This window comes from Cnephaeus nilssonii (assembly GCF_951640355.1).
Source record: "Cnephaeus nilssonii genome assembly, chromosome: 19".
NCBI lineage: Eukaryota > Metazoa > Chordata > Mammalia > Chiroptera > Vespertilionidae > Cnephaeus > Cnephaeus nilssonii.
Genome location: NC_137090.1, coordinates 30,668,158 through 30,687,474, shown reverse-complemented (window position 1 = coordinate 30,687,474; position 19,317 = coordinate 30,668,158). Strand labels below are relative to the sequence as shown.

The window sequence follows — 19,317 nt, the reverse complement described above, 5'->3', positions numbered from 1 at the left end:
ATTCCTGTTACGTATAAATAGCTTCCTTGCCCTAACCGGTGTGGCTCAGTGGACAGAGCGTCGGCCTGCGGACTGAAGGGTCCCAGGTTCGATTCCGGTTGGGGGCATGTACCTTGGTTGCGGGCACATCCCCAGGAGGGGTGTGCGGGAGGCAGCTGATCGATGTTCCTCTCTCATGGATATTTCTAACTCTCTATCCCTCTCCCTTCCTCTCTGTAAAAAAAAAAAATCAATAAGATATATTAATTTTTTTAAAAAATCGCTTCCTTTGGTAGAGCCCAGTCGCACCACAACCCCTTGGCTGCTCCCAGTCCTTCAAGGGCTTTGCTGGGTGGGATTCGGCCATGGGTGGCTTGAGGCACGTGGTGACAAGGGGACAGGGGACTCGGTCATGCCTGGGGAACCTGTCCAAGGAGAAGCGACCCAACTCGCTGGCAGGCTCCTTCCTATGAAGTTAGAGACTCGCTGATGAGTAATGGATCTGGGTTCATTTAATAGGCCCCTCACCCCCAGCTCCTCAGAGGCCCGCCTCCCGTCAGGGGTCCGGTCCTCCTGGGGACAGCGACTGACGACGCTCTGAAGGCGAGAAACCGCTCTCTAAGCCGCTCGCTGGGTCTCTCTCTCTCCCCACAATGCACCGGGGCCAGCAGGAAGGCCGCTCCGACCCCTAATTTTCCCGCGAATTCAGTTCAAAGAGGCGGCCGGGCCCGCGGTCGGCAGCGCGCACGGGCCAACCAAGCCGCGCCTCCGCGAGAAGAGCCTCCGCGTGACTGACGGGGGAATCCGCGGGCCAACGGGCTGGGCGGCCGGGCGGCGCGCGCTCCCGCCGGCCAATCAGGACGCCGGGCGGGGGAAGTGGGCGGAGCCAGGCCGGGCTAGGGTGAGCGGCTTCGGGAACGGAGCGGGGCTCTCAGGAGGAGACACTTTTTTTTTCCTCCCTCCTTCCCTCCTCTCCTCCTCCCTTCCCTTCCCCTCTCCTCCCCTCTCTCCTCCTTCCCCCCTCGGTCCGCCGGAGCCTGCTGGGACGAGCGGTTGGTATAGCCGGCGCTTACTCTCCGGGGCCGCCCGGCGGGTAGCTGGCGGGGGAGGAGGCAGGAACCGCGATGGCGCCTCAGAAGCACGGCGGTGGGGGAGGGGGCGGCTCGGGGCCCAGCGCAGGGTCCGGGGGAGGCGGCTTCGGGGCTTCGGCGGCGGTGGCGGCGGCGACGGCTTCGGGCGGCAAATCCAGCGGCGGGGGCTGTGGAGGCGGCGGCAGTTACTCGGCCTCCTCCTCCTCCGCGGCGGCGGCGGCGGCAGCGGCGGGGGCTGCCGTGTTACCGGTGAAGAAGCCGAAAATGGAGCACGTCCAGGCTGACCACGAGCTTTTCCTCCAGGCCTTTGAGAGTGAGTGCGTTTGAGCCTTTGAGGGCAGAAATACCCACTCTTCCGGCATTCGGGGGGTCGGGACACTCGGGCTGGGCCCCCCTTCCTCGCCGGGAGTCGACTTGATTTGGGAGTGGAGGGAGGAATGGTGGAGGGAGCTGTCCCCCCCCCCCCTCAGGGCTTACGGCTCCAAGTCTAGGGTCTTTGGGGAAAGTGGAATGGGAAGTCCAGGTGAGGGTCTGGACTCCCCGAAGATTTTACACAGGAGGGTCGGCGGTGGGGCCTCGCGTTGGGAGCTGGCTTCTTTCGGTTGAGGTTGCCGTTGGGCTGCAGGTCTGGACGGTCTCGATCGGCAGTCAGATCCCAAGACTAGTTCTTGATCTTTCCGTGCCTTTCGTACTCTAGAAGTACAAGGGTTTCGGTGGGAGGTTTTGGGGAGCAAATTAAGTCTGTGAAATCGACAGAATTGCCATTAGTCTGAAATGCCGACGCACCCCCCCCCACCACCACCATCCCATCCCAACCGACCGCCACCACCTAGAAAAAAAGAAAAAGGGGGAAAAAAAATATACCGACGCACCAACTTGGTGTGCATATTATTAACATGGCACCTTTTGATGCTTGAAGCCTTCCACATCTGCCCGCCCATTTCATGGATACACAAACTGAGACCGGGAGGGTTGAAGCATTTCACTCACCTTGAGACGATCTCGGAAGTCTGCCCGTGGTACTTGTCTTCTTGCCGGAACATTTTCTTATGTCAGTTTCTGCTTTAGGGTCTGTTTCGAGGGCAAAACTACGACCTGATTTGGGAAGGGGGACAAACAATAGAATTTATTAAAAAGAAACACACAACTGTAAATATTTACAGCTGTCCTGAGATTGGTTTCCATTTTGCTTTTGTGTGAGTGCTATAGTTTTGGATGATCTTTAGCACTGTCGTACAAAACTTGAATAAACCCCGCGCTACCGGTGAAGGTCTTTATTTACAATTTTTCCGTGGCATATGTTCAGGGCATGGTATCAGCTGTACTTGGAAAGACATAGTACATTGTGTAATACCTTTCTTTCATTCTCTCGTTAGTGCTTCATGAAATTCTAATTGGAATTTAATACAAGGAATATCAGCCTTTATTGAGACCTATATTGAACCTTAAGGGAGAGTCACATTATTTTTATTTTTGATTAATTTCAAAAGCTGGAGAGGATTTAAATTGGAAATACGGTGGAGAACTGAATCTCAGTAATGACAATAAACATACCCATTTGTACCCCTTCTAAAATATAATCTTTTAGTTTATTTAGAACAAAACCAAACTAACGATTCAGTGGATATTTGAACAATTATTTCTAAATGTTGAGAAGATAATTCTCCAAGAAAGGGTTAGCTATTTTGTTATCTGTTGTGTCTACCATGGAGAAGTGAACTGTCATTAAGAACTAGATTTAGCCACAAAACAACTTGATTCTTCTCTAATATTGACCTTCATTTCAGATAAGTTTAAATGCTTTGATGTATTTAATAATATAGTCATTTAGTCCATTTTGATACTGCTTTATTTAAAGGAACAATACTAATAGATCAATAATGTAACTGACATTATGGTGTTGTATATAAAATATTTTCTATCTATAACCTAAGTCCTTATAACAAATTAAATTTTAATTAAACTCAGCATTAAAAAGCTTTTGGGAATCTGTCAATTACTTTAAAAATTTGTGTTGAGGTAGTATTTATATGTTGAGATAATATTTACATTGAGCAAAATAGATAAAAATGAACTATAAAGAAATATTCATTGAAAAATTTACAGTTTGCTTTTCAGATTTCTTTTAATGTTATTGACTTCCATGATATCTTATTAGGACATATAGGAAACAGTTTTATTCTGTTTTGGCTGACTATAAATTTTTTAAAAGACTGATCAAAAAGTGGAAACTTCATTTTTATTTGGCATCAATAAGTGGTTCTTTTGCTAAATCCAACTATCTTATTTCAGCTACTTTTGGGGGGAAGATGGTTTATAGTTTAAATTAGCTAAATTAAATTAATGTAACTACTTTTCAATTCTGCATACAGATTAGTTTCAAAAGTACTTACCTTAGCCTGGCTGCCGTGGCTCAGTGGTTGAACGTCCACCTATGAACCAGGAGGTCACTGTTTGATTCCTGGGCAACGCATATGCCTGGGTTATGGGTTCTATCCTCAGTGGGGGACATGCAGGAGGCAGCAGATCAATGATTCTCTCTCATCATTGACATTTCTATCTTTCCCTCTCCCTTCCTCTCTGAAATCAATAAATTTTAAAAAATAATAAGTACCTACATTAGAAATGCAAGGCTTAAGAACAAGACTGTGGAGCATCTTAAATTTCAAATAAATGTAGATGAATTTTGTGAATGTATACCATAGATCCACTGTCTTTTGAGCTACGGTGCATACTAATATAGTATTCTTGATGTAAATATTTAGTATATGACTTTCATAACAGGTGACTAGTTTATACTGATTACATGAGCTGGATTGGTATTTTCTTAACAACTTGAGTAATAAGTAAATTTAGATAATGTTTGGGTTTTGTTTTTTGTTACCCAGAACCAACGCAGATCTATAGATTTCTTCGAACTCGAAATCTTATAGCGGTAAGTTATCAATAAAATTCATCAATATTATTTTTTCTTAGAATTTCACCTATTTAATTTTAATATTTTTAAAACTTTTTTTATAGCCAATATTTTTGCACAGAACTCTTACTTACATGTCTCATCGAAACTCCCGAACAAACATCAAAAGGTACATTTTATGAGTCTTATTTCAAGTTAACCAAACCATGTTAAAGTTTTGTTTTAAAGTACTATTTCTAATTAAAGATTAAATATGAAACTTAGGTAAAAGAGTGGCAGGTTGAATTGTTTGCAAAGTGATCATTTTTGTAAATTCCAGTTTATTACCATTTTTTTCCTAATAGAAATGATTTAGTAGTGAAGTGAATGAAATGATTTTACTGACTTATATTTTCACTCTTTGCTTCTAATTATTTTCAAGTTTGATAGAAGTTGAGAATTTAAATATTAACCAGAGGGCTCAGGGTAGCTATCTTTGATACCTAAACTTAACCGTTAATTTTTAAATATTTCTTATATGTTCTAGCATTATTAAAGAATTTGCTTCTATATTGATAAGTTTAAAAAGTGTCATTTTATATCTTTGGTGGTGGTCTTACTAAAGTGGAAATACTTTTTATTATTCATTGATTAGAGAGAAAAAGGGAGAGAGAGATTAAGAAACATCCTCTTAGTTATTCATTCATTGATTGATTTTTGTATGTGCCCTGACTGGGGATCGAACCTGCAACCTTGACATTATTGGGACGATGCTCTCTAATCAATTGAGCTACCCAGCCAGGGCCAGGAAATACTTTTGATGTCAGTGGGATCAGTGTCCTTAAAAAAAATAAATCTTAATCATTTAGTCTTAAAGTGGAGTCTAGAAGTATCAGAGCTTATATTTGCTTTGTAATATTAAATTTTTTTAAAGATTTTTTTTAAATTGATTTCAGAGAGGAAGGGAGAGGGAGAGAGTGATACCAACATCAGTGATGAGAGAGAATCATTTGTCAGCTGCCTCCTGCAGGTCCCACACTGGGGATCTAGCCCACAACCTGGGCATGTGCCCCGACCAGGAATCGGAACTGCAATCTCCTGGTTCATAGGTCAATGTTCAACCACTGAGCCACACCGGCCAGGCTGTAATATTTAATATTAACCATATGTAATTGAATGCTAGTTTCTTGTCCTACATGCAGGGTTATTTATTGAGCATATCAAGTGAAATAACGTTTTTACTAAGCATTTGGTGTTGTCATCTTGACTTGGTAAAACAATTAAGCTATCTCAATAGACTTTTAAAGTAAACTCCTTTTAGGTTTCCTTTGGAGACTTCTGCTGGTTATTAAGTAAGCATCATGGTGTGTTTTGTTTTGTTTTGTTTTGTTAAATATATTTTTATTGATTTCGGAGAGGGAGAGAGAGAAAGAAACATCAATGATGAGAAAGAATCACTGATCAGCTGCCTCCTGCACACCCCGCAACCGGGGCATATGGCCTGACTGGGAATCGAACCATGACCTCCTGGTTCATAGGTTGACGATTAACCACTGAGCCATGCTGATCAGGCCAACCATCATGTTTTCCATCTATAACCTAAGTCCTTATAGCAAGACATACTTTATTTTTTTTATTTTTTATTTTTTAAAATATATTTTATTGATTTTTTACAGAGAGGAAGGGAGAGGGATAGAGAGTTAGAAACATCAATGAGAGAGAAACATCGATCAGCTGCCTCCTGCACACCCCCCACTGGGGATATGCCCACAACCAAGGTACATGCCCTTGACCGGGATTGAACCTGGGACCCTTTAGTCCGAAGGCTGATGCTCTATCCACTGAGCCAAACCAGTTAGGGCAAGACATACTTTAGCTTTGTATATATACCTAGGTCCGTGGTCGGCAAACTGCGGCTCGCGAGCCACATGTGACTCTTTGACCCCTTTAGTGTGGCTCTTCCACAAAATATCACAACCTGGGCGAGTCTATTTGAAGAAGTGGCGTTAGAAGAAGTTTAAGTTTAAAAAATTTGGCTCTCAAAAGAAATTTCAATCGTTGTACTGTTGATATTTGGCTCTGTTGACTAATGAGTTTGCCGACCACTGACCTAGGTGAATTTGAAGGATTGAAATGTTAAAACTATTTGTCTTCTGGTAATGTTTCTGAATATATATAGAGAGAGCATTGCATTTAATAGGTGAAACTTACTTAAATACTTAGGAAGAGGGTGGTGGATTAGGCAACAGAATTAAATCTGTCTGCTCTTTACCTGTCAACTTCATTATTTCTATGCCTGAGTTCAACAAACTTTTTCTGTAAAGGACCCAGACAGTAAATACTTTAGGCTTTGTGGTCTATGATACAGAATTGAGGATGTTCAGTAGGATGCAATACTTACACAAAAAGAGAGAAAACAAATGTGTACAGATTTTTTAATTGATGAAATTTAAAATACTTTGGGTTGAGTATAGTGTTTTGAAATATAGGCCTACTGGTGGGCAGTATGGGACTCTTATTTTTGTGGGGTGGGGAGAGATAACAGCAAAATTGGGGTTTAGAATTAATGTTCTCTCATCAAATCAATTGCAAATGTTTATCTGTAAAAACAGATAGTAGGCTGGATTGATTAAATAGTGGTTAATTTTTCCCTGTATTTTAAAAAATATATTTTTATTTCATAAAAGGAAGGGAGAGGGGGAGAGAGATAGAAACATCAGTGATGAGAGAGAATCATTGATCAGCTGCCTCCTGCATATCCCCCACTGGGGATTGAGCCCCCAACCCCGGCATGTACCCTGATTAGGAAATCAAACGACACTCAACCTCTGAGCCACATTGGCTAGGCTTTCCTGTAGTATTTTTAATATGGAAGGTTGGCTGGATTATCATCTAGGATGTTGCCTAATTTATATTTAAAAGTGATTAAGTATTTTCAAAATAAATTAGAATTAATCCATAAATGGATAAAAATATATTTATTTAAAACCTAACTTCATAATTTTCTTGTCATGTTTGTTAGACTATTTGATTGTCTCGTGGGATATGTTCCTGTTATCTGCTAATGGGTGGAGGCAATTTTTTAAACTTGCCCTTAATTTATTGCCCTATAGGTAAAACATTACCTTTTGGGGAAGTTTTGAAGCAGTTTGCCAGCCAAGAAACATAAATTCCACTTAGTTATTTCCATACAAAAAAAATGCATTAGGAATCACTTAATTCTTTTGTTATATCCCTGGCCTATCTAAGATATTAAGACTCATTTTTTCAAATTTTTATTTTTTTAATCACCCCAGGATATTTTCTCCATTTTTTTTCCCCCCCAAGAGAGAGTAGGGGGGAGGAAGGAAAGGAGAGAGAAAAACATCAATGTGCGAGAGATACATTGATTGGTTGCTTCTCGTTCACACCCCAACCTGGGCAGATTCAGCCTGCAACTGAGGTTCATGCCTTTTACCAGGAATCGAACTTGCAACCCATTGGTCCTTGGTTGGATGCTCATTAACCGCTGAGCCAAACTGGCCAGAGCATTAAGACTGATTTTTAACAAATTACACTACAACTTATATCTTTAAATGAATGCTGTCCTGTCCAAAGTAGTTGGTGTGAGGATGGTATTTATTTAGCACAGTAATTGTGGTCTTCGTTTAAACTGGGGTTTTTGGAATTCCTTTTATTAAATTGCTTTTAGTATTACCCCTTTGCTCAAAATGCTTTTGGAACTAGCCTTGTACTTTTCACTTCATAGATACATTCAAACTCTATAGGCTAACACTACACTGACAACGTGGAATACTGGTGAGGAGAAGGACATCTTTTATTGAATCCTTTTACAGTTTTATGTTAGCTGTTTTTTAATCCTCCCAAGAAGATTTCCTAAAATTTCTTGAATTTAAAAATACTTTCCTTGGATGACTTTTTGATAACTATTTCCCCTTTTATATCTGACCTAAGTAGTGGTACCTTTCTAAAGAACAGAAATACTTGTTGCCTGGGTGTTGGGGCTGCTTTTATATAGTTGCTTATGTGGTTTTTTTTCCCTCAAGGATGAATGGGTTGTCTTTATGATCTTACCTGTTTCAAATGGTTGTTAATAATCAGTTCTCCTTTGCAGAACGCCATAATTTTGGAAGAGATGAACCTTGTGATTTAGTCTTTTTTTTCCAACAGACAGAATTTCATCTTAATCATTACATTAACACTATTGTTAAAAAAACTTTTAGTAGTTTTGCAACCCTCCTCAATAGTACATTTCAGTATTTGTTTGTTTCATTATTTATTTGTTTATTTATATATATATATATTTTTATTGATTTCAGAGAGGAAGGGAGAGGGAGAGAGATAGAAACATAAATGATGAGAGGGAATTGTTGATCGCCCCCTACTGGGGATCGAGCTCGTAACCCGGGCATGTGCCCTTGGCCGGAATCGAAGCCGGGACCCTTTAGACAGCAGGTTGATGCCCTATCCACTGAGCCAAACGAGCTAGGGCTCAGTATTTGTTGATTATTAGCTAGGGCTCAGTATTTGTGACTAGCCTAGAGGAATCTTACGTTTTTCTTCTTTCTTCTCTGTTATCTGTGGAGATTGAAAATGTATTGCCCTCCTTCATAAAGTACTTCTTACTATACTCTATTGGATGAAACTTTATTAATGAAGTTTTCAGTAACTCTAAAGGTAAAGAGAGAAGCTTTTTTTTAAAAAAAGGTCTTTTGTTAATGGAGGCTATTCACCTGAACTATACATTCTATCAATTCTGTTCTTCCTATCAGTATTTTACTGCAACACATTTACATTAATATTTCTCTACTGATAATTTTTATTATAGCAGTTATGTATAATAGCTGATTTTGAGGAATGAGGGTATTAGTAGTTTCTAGTATCAGAATTCAAGCTTTACAAAGTAATTAATGCAGAATACATTAAACTTTTCAAGTCCTAAATTTGAAGAGAGTGTATGAGTATGATGATGAATATTTGTTCCAATTAACATGTTATATATGGATCTAGAATTTTAGCCTCTATTTCTAGAACATTTATAGAAAACCAGCTTAAGATGAGGATTGTTTTAGAATCCATTCTTAAATTGCATTCTTAAATTCTTAATTTAAGTTCCTAGTTTGTGGAAAAATTACTCTCTTAAACTTGTCTAGTTAAAAGCTAGTAATATTTTTATGATTTGATGGGTATGTCCCTTAAACTTTAAAATTTTTTCATGATGATGACAACCATCTCTTTAATATGATATTCTATAATGTTAGTCATTGCTAATAATCTTTGAAGATGTTAACTTTATATATTTTTTATAGAATATTCATTTTTATGTGATAGTGCTAGCACATATTTGTCAGGTTACTTAATAAAAGGATGAATGTTTTCAAAGTATACATAATTTGCATTTGTTTGGCTCAGTCCAACAGATGCTTGAATATCTACCACGTATAAGGCACTATGCCAAACATTATATGACTTTGCTTGAAAAAAAGCAATCTCTGTCCACCAGGAGCTTATAATATAGCAGGAGAAATAAAATATTTATACAAATTTCACATTTAGGAAACTTAAGTGTTAAAATAATTATAACCCTATGTGCCATAGGTAAGGAGAAATAACCCCAATTAAGATTTGGGAATAATTACAAAAGGTTTCATGGAAAAATTAGCATTTGAAATGGGACTTGAAGGCTTGTCTGCTATGTTATAACATAAACTGTCTCAGTAGTATGCATTGTTATGGCTAATCATAATTTACCTTATTAAAAATAATAAAAAATCAGATTTCCAACTTGCCTATTATAGTGACAATAAAGTGTAATCTGTTTGTTTTTCCCAGTTGAGAAGTGATTATTTTGTTTATCTGTTTCTTCCAGGAAAACATTTAAAGTTGATGATATGTTATCAAAAGTAGAGAAAATGAAAGGAGAGCAAGAATCTCATAGGTAAGATAACCTACTTAAGTGACATACTTGAGGAAAGAGGAAAATGATAGTGATCTTTTCCCTAGTGATTACCTCAATATTATAAGGAGTTAGAAGGAACCTTAGAGGTCACTTGGTCCAAACTCTTACACAAATCAGGAATTACTTCCTCTATACCATCCCTGGCAGAGAATCCTTAAGCCTCATTTTGAATACCTCCAGTGCTGAGAACTCAATGTTTTCTAAGGCAGCTGTGTTCATTATCAATTATCTCTATTTCCAGTTTCTTAGATTTTGAATCCAAATTTCTGTAACTTCTGCAGTTGGTGTTAATGTTATAATTCATATAAGGAGGGATAGAGACTCATATTTACGGTGTACTTCACTATATGTTAGGTGCTGTGCCAGGTGCCTCACAACAGCATATTTCTTCTAAGTATCATCTTCAAATCTGAGAGAGGCTCTTTTTTTTTCCATTTTGTCTTTCCCCTTATTTATTTATTTATTTATTTATTTTAAAATATATTTTATTGATTTTTTACAGAGAGGAAGGGAGAGAGATAGAGAGTTAGAAACATTGATGAGAGAGAAACATCGATCAGCTGCCTCCTGCACGCCCCCTTCTGGGGATGTGCCCACAACCAAGGTACGTGCCCTTGACCGGAATCGAACCCGGGACCTTTCAGTCCGCAGGCTGACGCTCTATCCACTGAGCCAAACCGGTTTCGGCTCTTTCCCCTTATTTACATCATTCAGGCAAAATATTCCTAACTTCATTTTGTATTTGAATATGTTTATCACTGGTAGTTTAATAAATTTGACAATTTGGGCAGAATCTACTTATTGTATGTTTTCAGATGTGACACCCAGAACTAATTCCCTAAATGTCCTAATAGCTGTCCTAATAGACAGTATGTTTCCATTCCTAGGCGGTATTATTCTATTTATTTTTTGTTATGTAAACTAAAGGAAGTTAAATACTATTTTAAAGAGAAACAAGAACTTAGGTGGTATTCATTCATTGACTCATTTTAGGGAGAATGCAAAACTAAAAATAACAGGTTTTTTAAAAAAATAGAGTTGAAAAAATTGCCACAGTGGATTTTTCTTTTTCTTTTAGATATATTATTGATTTCAGAGAGGAAGGGAGAGGGAAAGAGAGATAGAAACATCAATGATGAGAGAGAATCATTGATTGGCTGCCTCCTGCACACCCCCAATTGGGGATCAAGCCCGCAACCTGGGCATGTGCCCTTGACCTGAATCGAACCCGGGACCCTTCAGTCCACAGGCCAACGCTCTGTTCTCTGAGCCAAATCGGCTAGGGCTCTTTTTTCTTTTGAAGTTTAAATCATATCTTACCAATTTCTAGAGGCTATGCACTGATTTAATGATGCTTCATGTACGGTTTCTTATTTTGGTGACTGGTGTAAGATGTCATTTTTGCAAATGCTTATATTTAAAGTTTGGCTTTTGAATTAGAATATTTTATTACTTGAATTATAAAATCACATTTTTAGTTTTATATCCTGCAATCTTGTAAGACCAAAGTGAAATTTCTATTTCCATATCTAGGCAATCTTGACTTGTAAATAAGCTTTGATGGTCTGTTCTAGAAGCTGAAATCACTGATCTTTACTTAATCTATTCCTGCCCATGAAGCACCTTTCAATGCAGGAATATTCCCAGTGCATGTACACTCTATTCTTTGCTTGCATTTTTATTCCAGATTCTTTTCTGGTCATTTTCCCTGGACAAAGCTCTTGGGATCCTCAAGGCCTTTTTTACTTAAAGTGTAAACTGTGTTCTGACCTCCCTGATACTTTTCTACTGAACACCTTAATAGTTTGCCCTTCAGGTCTTTCAGGGTTCATGTGAGAAGGAAGAATGAACCAAGAAGAACATTTAACCCTTTTCTTCTTCTTTCCCTTTCAAACTTCTACCTTCATCACTGCTGAACCCTACTACTATCTCTTTGTGACATTGTCTTAGATAAATATTACAGAGCTTGCCTTAGAGGGAGTAGGGATTCTTGTGAGGGAGATAGAACATGCTGGTTAATTCTCTTTGAATAATCACAGTAATTTTGTTCTTTTTGACCCAGTGGGTTCAGTAATTAGACAAGTACTGTAATGGGTATTGTTAACCAGCTCATAGCAACATCAGAGATTTGCATAGAATTCCTGCTTGTTATTTTGAAAAACAACTTTTTCAATCTTTAAGATCCAGCTGGGACCATTGAGTTGGATATTTCAACCCCCAAGATTTTCTTTTTTTTAAAATTGGTTTCAGAGAGAGGAAGGGGCTGCCTCCTGCATACCCACCACCGGGGATTGAGCCTGCATCCCAGACATGTGCCCTGACCAGGAATTGAATCATGACCTCTTGGTTCATGGGTTGATGCTCAACCATTGACCCACACCGGCCGGGCAATATTTTATTTTTTAAAACCTAACTCTGTTGGAGCTGATGATGCTTAATACGCAGCAAAGCAATTTAGGCCAAGGGGAAGTATTGAGTTAACGTGCTAACTCCGTGGTCGGCAAACTGCGGCTTGCGAGCCACAAGCGGCTCTTTGGCCCCTTGAGTGTGGCTCTTCCACAAAATACCACAGCCTGGGCGAGTCTATTTTGAAGAAGTGGTGTTAGAAGAAGTTTAAGTTTAAAAAATTTGGCTCTCAAAAGAAATTTCAATCGTTGTACTGTTGATATTTGGCTCTGTTGACTAATGAGTTTGCTGACCACTGTGCTAGCTGTTTCAACCCCTGTCCCCAAAATGTCTCAGTGGTGCTCCTGGAGTCACTAAAAAGAATTGGGAAATTCTTTCATTTTAAGTTTACCTCCAAAACCTTATAGTATTGTTAAATGACTTCAATATATTTCTCATCTCAAATTAGGTATAATCCTATTGTTTACTAAATTTCTCACACAGGATTGTAAAATGTTTCTTACACACCAATATATGATGCCAGCACTGTAAAACTTGCCTTGTAAAATCGTTGATCAAATTCTCTTACAAGAGAACAAAATAAATCTTTTTGTTCCATGACATTAATTACTAGTAGTTAAAATCTTAAATCATATACATTCTCTTCCATCTGTATTTTTATTCTGTACGATTTCAGATGTAGAAATCTTGTTCAGTTTAATTGCATCCTGGATTTGTTCAACAGCTGTAATCTGGGAGTTTTCTACTGTAACTTCACGTTCTTTCACCACTTCCAAAGTTGTAATAGCTCCACTCCCAAACCCAATGTATTTCATGCTCCTGAGTTCTAGGGGAATATCAGGATAATCCAAAAAGCTCCTAAGTTCCAGAGAAATATCAAGATATACAAAAATAATATAGTACTACAGCCCAAAAGTTAGAATAATCAAATGCCTGGCCTATTTATGACATTTATAGTGACTTATAAACCAAACCAAATTCCCAGCATTATCCGTGCAAAATGAAGTTGGTGTTCCAGGATTTTTTATGTAGTTTCTACTCTAGATAAATAGTTGTCTTACTAGTCACAGATAATTGCAGAAATTTACTAGGGCAGGGGTGAGGAACTTTTTTTCTGCCAAGGGCCATTTGGATATTTATAACATCATTCTTGGGCCATACAAAATTATCAACTTAAAAATTAGCCTGCTATATTTGGTCAAACATTTAATTTACTTACTCCTAATGCCTTGGCAGGACCAGACCAACTGTTTTTGCGGGCTTTATGGCCTGCGGGCCAGACATTCCCCACTCCTATATTAGAGGAATGGGCTGATAGAAAAAAGAAAAACATTGCCCTGGCCAGTGTTGGTCAGTGGTTAGAGCATCAACCCTTGAACCGAAGTGTTGTGGGTTTGATTCTGGTCAAGGGCACATACCTTGGTTGCAGGTTCCCTGCCCCAGTTGGGGTGTGTGCAAGAAGCAACAATTGATGTGGCTCTCTCACATTGATGTTTCCCCTCTCTTCCTTTCCCCCACCCTTTCACTTTCTAAAATCAATGGAAAAAATATTAAAAAAGAAAAATATGGGTATTTCATGGTTTTTACTTAAGGTGTTGGTCAATTCATGACAATAGACCAGAATTGTCATCTGTAACTTTAAAACTCAGTTTCAAAGCCTACCCTTGATGAATATTGCTTCTTTTCTTGCTAAATGGCTTCTGAAAATTCCATGGCAATGAGCAAATCTTAGAAATTTATGGTTGTCTCGCCTCAGTCTCCCAAGTTTATACTGATGTTTCCTCTTGCTTTTTTTGGTGTGATTATATTTAAAATATCTTTATTTTCTTTTTAGAATGTCTTATATCCTGTCCTCTCCAGCTCTTGTTCTGGCACTTAAGTTTATTGTGGGCTTTTTATTTACTTTGGGTTTTGACCAAGCACTATGGCTTATTGGAATAAATCTCTGGTATTTCTATAGTTTTCTATCCTAGCAGTATTCCCAGTGGTCTCCTGTGTTATTAATCCTACCAATTTTGGAATTACTATAACTCCTGACTTATAAGTGCATCTCCACTAGCTGAAAGGTCAGCATGAAAAGATTTCCAAATTGGAGTTGCTTCCAAAAGTATTTCCTTGGGCGAGATGAGAAGCAGGATGTCTTCTCTTTCTTCTCCTTAATCATCTTTCATTCCTGGTCCACTGTTAGTAGCTAGAGAAGTCCCCTCAAAAGATATCTGAACTACAACTTTTACTAGGGATATTTTCCAACCTCTGGTTTTAGTAAGTTAATAAGGTAAATGTCTTTCATCACTTTCTATAGTTGTTATTACAGCCTAAGCTTTAGAATTATAAATCTTCCTTTTGTAAGCATCTTTTTGTTCTATTACAAGGCCTGGATCTATTTTTTTCTGGGATTCCCATTTACTTAGTGTACCACTTCCCAAACACTATATATACTATCTCCTAGGGCCGTGGTCGGCAAACTGCGGCTCGCGAGCCACATGCGGCTCTTTGGCCCCTTGAGTGTGGCTCTTCCACAAAATACCACGGCCTGGGCGAGTCTGTTTTGAAGAAGTGGCATTAGAAGAAGTTTAAGTTTAAAAAATTTGGCTCTCGAGAGAAATTTCAATCGTTGTACTGTTGATATTTGGCTGTGTTGACTAATGAGTTTGCCGACCACTGTCCTAGGGGATATAATGGTGAGCAAAAAAGATGAAGACCCAGCCTTTATGAAGATCATTGGCATTTAGGGGGAAAAAGACATAATCATATAATAAATATAAATAAGTGCCGGGAAAGAAAACTGTAGGGAAGCTATGAGTGTGTAAAGCAAGAGAACCAGCTCTTGTTTAAGACATTGGCTTTGGGAATAGTGATGGTCAGGGAGGGCTTTTCTGAAAAAATGAACTGAGATTTGAAAGATAATATAGGACTAAGTAGGGCAAGAGGATGAGCAGATAGCTGATTCTAGATAAAGGAAATATTATACATATGTCATTTGAGGCCAGAGTAGCTGACAGGGAGAGTGGCATTAAATGAGGCTAAAGCAGATGGCCTTGGCCAGATAATGCAGATCCTTGTAGGCTATTTAAGGATGTTGGTCTTCATCCTAAGAAAGCCATAAATTATTTTAAATAGATATATCACATTAATGGTACTTCTCTACCCTTCTCTTTTAGAGATTAAGGCTGCTCCTTGAGTTGACTATGTCTTTTCCATCATTAATAAGATCTGATGATTTCCTTCTTTGTTTTGATAATTTGGCTGCCTTGAGTGTACATTTTGAAGTTGTTTTCAAATTATCGTCTCTTCATATTTGAGTTTTAGTTGTTTCTTTTTCAGAACCTGGGCCATAAATTTCTTTTTACATACCTATTTCTGAAGGTGCCATATCAATCACTGCCGAGCATATCTGATTCTTAAAATTTAAGTGGTTAAGTACAAATTTTAAAAACATTCCTTTAAAAAAAAAATGTTCCTTTGTAAAATATGGGTGTTGACAATAATTCCCCTACTAGTATGTTTGTCCATAGTATTTCTAGAAGGTGATTGATTTATATTAATGGATTCTCTCCATTCAACTTTATCTTCTCTCACTACAAAGGGCTCCCATTCTTGTGTCTGAACTTCAAAAGAAACCAGATTCCAAAATAATGGGCTTGGAGCAGTCATCAGTTTCTCAGTTTTATACATTACTAGAGGCCCGATGCACGAAATTCGTGCAAGAGTAGGCCTTCTTTCCCCCGGCTGCCAGCACTGGCTTCCTCTGGCACCCGGGACCCAGGCTTCCCTCGAAGCCCCGTCTTCGTTTAGAAGGTCGTCCGGAAGGACGTCTGGTTTAATTAGCATACTACACTTTTATTATTATAGATAGCATTAAATGTATAAGAAAAGTTAGGTAACTAACATCTAACAAAGTAGGTGCCAAATAGTTTATCATGAAACTTGTCCTGTTATGAGGTAGTAAAATTTTGGCCCTAGAAATGAAACCTTATACTTGCCACTATCAGATTAATGTGTACCAAACTAGAGGCACTAATCTTGGTCTCTCTCCAGCATGAAAATTTTGGTTCTTCTGTGGTGTTTGGCTAATTCTTAAAATTTGAGTTTTCTATATGAATCTCATTTCAAAATGTTAATTCTTTTTTTTTTTTAAATATATTTTTATTGATTTCAGCGAGGAAGGAAGAGGGAGAGAGAGATAGAAACATGAATGATGAGAGAGAATCGTCGATAGGCTGCCTCCTGCACGACCCCCACTGGGGATCGAGCCTGCAACCCGGGCATGTGCCCCTGACCAGAATTGAACCCGGGACCCTTCAGTCCGCAGGCTGGTGCTCTATCCACCAAGCCAAACTGGGTAGGGCCAAAATGTTAATTCTTTATGAATTTAAATTAACCTCATTATACAGACTGCTTTGCTCAGATGTTTGTGCTCGGAATCTTATCTCAGAATTTCAAATTCCTCATCTAGTTTCCCATTGCCTTGTTACTTGCTTCCTCAAGAGATATGATAGGAAACACATCACAAAGATGAACCAAATTCTTATCTGATATCTTACTACTGATCACCTGGACTCTGTACAGTCTAAAACCAAATATGCCTGACTAATCCTACATGTTTCTTTTCCTTCCCTTTTTCTGATCTAGCTTAATTAAGATGTAAATACAGTAGCCATCAGAGAGGGAAGAGGGTAAATCAGGAAGGGGAAGAAAATGCCTTTTTCCTTTGATGAAACCACCTATGGAAGGGATCAACTAGACCTCATTGTTACTTTTATTGTAGGTACAAATCAGAGTGTTTACTTTTAGGAGGAAGAAGAGGAGGAGAAAATGTGCATAGCAAATTACATTCCCAGAGTGATTTTTTAAGTTGGTTAATTGAAATGAGGAATTTATTTTCTGAAAGAAACAATGTTAAAATGATGGCTGAATGTACTTGCTATCTCACTTAACTCATAATGTACCATTTAAAATGGTCTCAAACCCTCTGTAATGAAGGGCCTTTCTGTTTGTTTTTATTTTCTCATCTTTTGTAGATGGATACTTTTGTAAATACACTAATCACATGCTTGTATATTATGGCAATATTAAATTTCTATTAAAGTTTTTAAAGTCTTGTTCTTAATCTCTTGCCTTGTTGTGGAGTGGTAAGTTTTCCCAATGAGACCTCAGTTTGCAGACTACATTTTGAGTGACACTGATTTAAAATATTTTCTGGAGTAGGTCAAGATGTTTCTGGCATTTTAAAATTGGAAGTTAAAATCACATTTCCTATAAAAACAATGCAAATAACACTATAAGTACTACAGTGTAATGGCAATTACACTGACCTTAAAAATCTTGCTACTCTTGAGAGGATATCATTATCCTTATAAAAAGTATTTATCAAGTGCCTCTCTTGATAGAAGTACTTATCAAGACACTGCTAGGTTCTAGGGGTGCCGATAAAATAAAATGATTGTTGAAAGAGAACCTGTGTGAAAAAAATAGTGATAAAAATGCTAAATAGAAGTGCTTATAAAGGAAATTTAAGCTCTCTGATTATAAAGCTCTGGGATGGTTGGGGATTGGTTTTATGCAAGACTCAGTCCTGAGAGGTCATTTTCTCATTTTACAGATATCGGATCACAGCGAATAACTAAAGCCAGAATTCAATCTTGAATTTTCTGTCTCTAATTAATCAGTCTAGTCTATTTTCCTACTTTATGTTATCATTATAACCTATTTTCCTATATAAGGCTTTAGTGGCTATAAAACAAATGGGAGCCATATTATAGACAACAGTAAGACAAAAGATTTGGCAGCTAAGGACTCATTAGAAAATTTGGAGAAAGGAATATTACATGGTGTTTTTAACAAAATTAACCTGGCTTTAGCATGTAGGTTTTTTAAATGAAGCAACAAAGAATAGGATAGGCTGGTTGTGACTAATGTATATTCCAATACGTGGAAATTATGTAATTTCCAATTATTACATGCTCCTTAATATTATCTCACCTCAGTGTCTTTATACAGGGTGTGCCAAAAAAATGAATACACAATGTCTGTAGATTCTACTGTATTTTGAAAATGAAATGTATATTCATGAACACTTCCTTTATAATTATTCAAAGCGTGTATATATTTTTTGGGGACACCCTGTATAACTCTTTCCCCCTGCTTATAAGAATGCCTAGATTATCACCATCTTTTTTAAAACACCCCCCCCCCCCAAAAAAAAAAACACCATACCGTTTATGGATCCTTATGCCTTTTAACTACTATTTACTTTCATTCATTACACTAGTAAATTTATTTTTTCTTTTAATAAAGGGAGACTTTTTAAAAAATATTTTTTTATTGATTTCAGAGAGGAAAGGAGAGGGAGAGAGATAGAAAATCAATGATGAGAGAGAATCATTAATTGGCTGTCTCCTGCACATCCCCTACTGGGGACTGAGCCTGCAACTTGGGCATGTGCTCTTGACCGGAATCGAACGTAGGACCCTTCAGTCCACAGGCAGATGCTCTATCCACTGAGCCAAACCAGCTAGGGCATAGTAAATTTCTTACTTATTTAAAATCTTTATTGTTGAAAGTATTACATATGTCCACCTTTCTCCCCCCATTAACCCCCTCCAGCTCCTTTTAAAACAATATTTTTATTGATTTTAGAGAGAAAGGTAAAGGGAGAGAGAGAAATATCAATGATGAGAGAGAATCATTGATAGGCTGCCTCCAGCAGGCCCTCAGGCATGTGCCCTTGGCAGGAATCGAACCGGGGACCCTTCAGTTTGTAGGCCGACGCTCTGTACACTGAGCCAGACTGGCTAGGGCTCTTTTTCTTTTTCGTTAATCCTCACCTGAGGATATTTTTCCATGGATTTTTAGAGAGAGTGGAAGGGAGGGGGAGAAATAGAGAAATATTGATGTGATTGGTTGCCTTCCACACACTGAGGTTACTTGTCCTTGAACAGAATTGAACCCGGGACTCTTCAGTCCACAGGTTGATGCTCTATCCA

At 38.5% G+C, this 19,317-nt stretch overlaps 1 protein-coding gene across 1 annotated transcript in view; it reads left to right on the top strand.

Moving 5' to 3' along the window:
• The first annotated feature begins 876 nt into the window (after positions 1 to 876).
• The window catches only part of SUZ12 (SUZ12 polycomb repressive complex 2 subunit), a 41,893-nt gene continuing 23,452 nt past the window's right edge, over positions 877 to 19,317 (top strand). The window contains exons 1-4 of the mRNA XM_079797921.1: positions 877 to 1,383; positions 3,959 to 4,005; positions 4,092 to 4,156; positions 9,836 to 9,904. Of these exons, the coding sequence (XP_079654047.1) occupies positions 1,104 to 1,383; positions 3,959 to 4,005; positions 4,092 to 4,156; positions 9,836 to 9,904 (461 nt within the window). The 5' untranslated portion in view covers positions 877 to 1,103. The remainder of the gene's footprint in view (positions 1,384 to 3,958; positions 4,006 to 4,091; positions 4,157 to 9,835; positions 9,905 to 19,317) is intronic.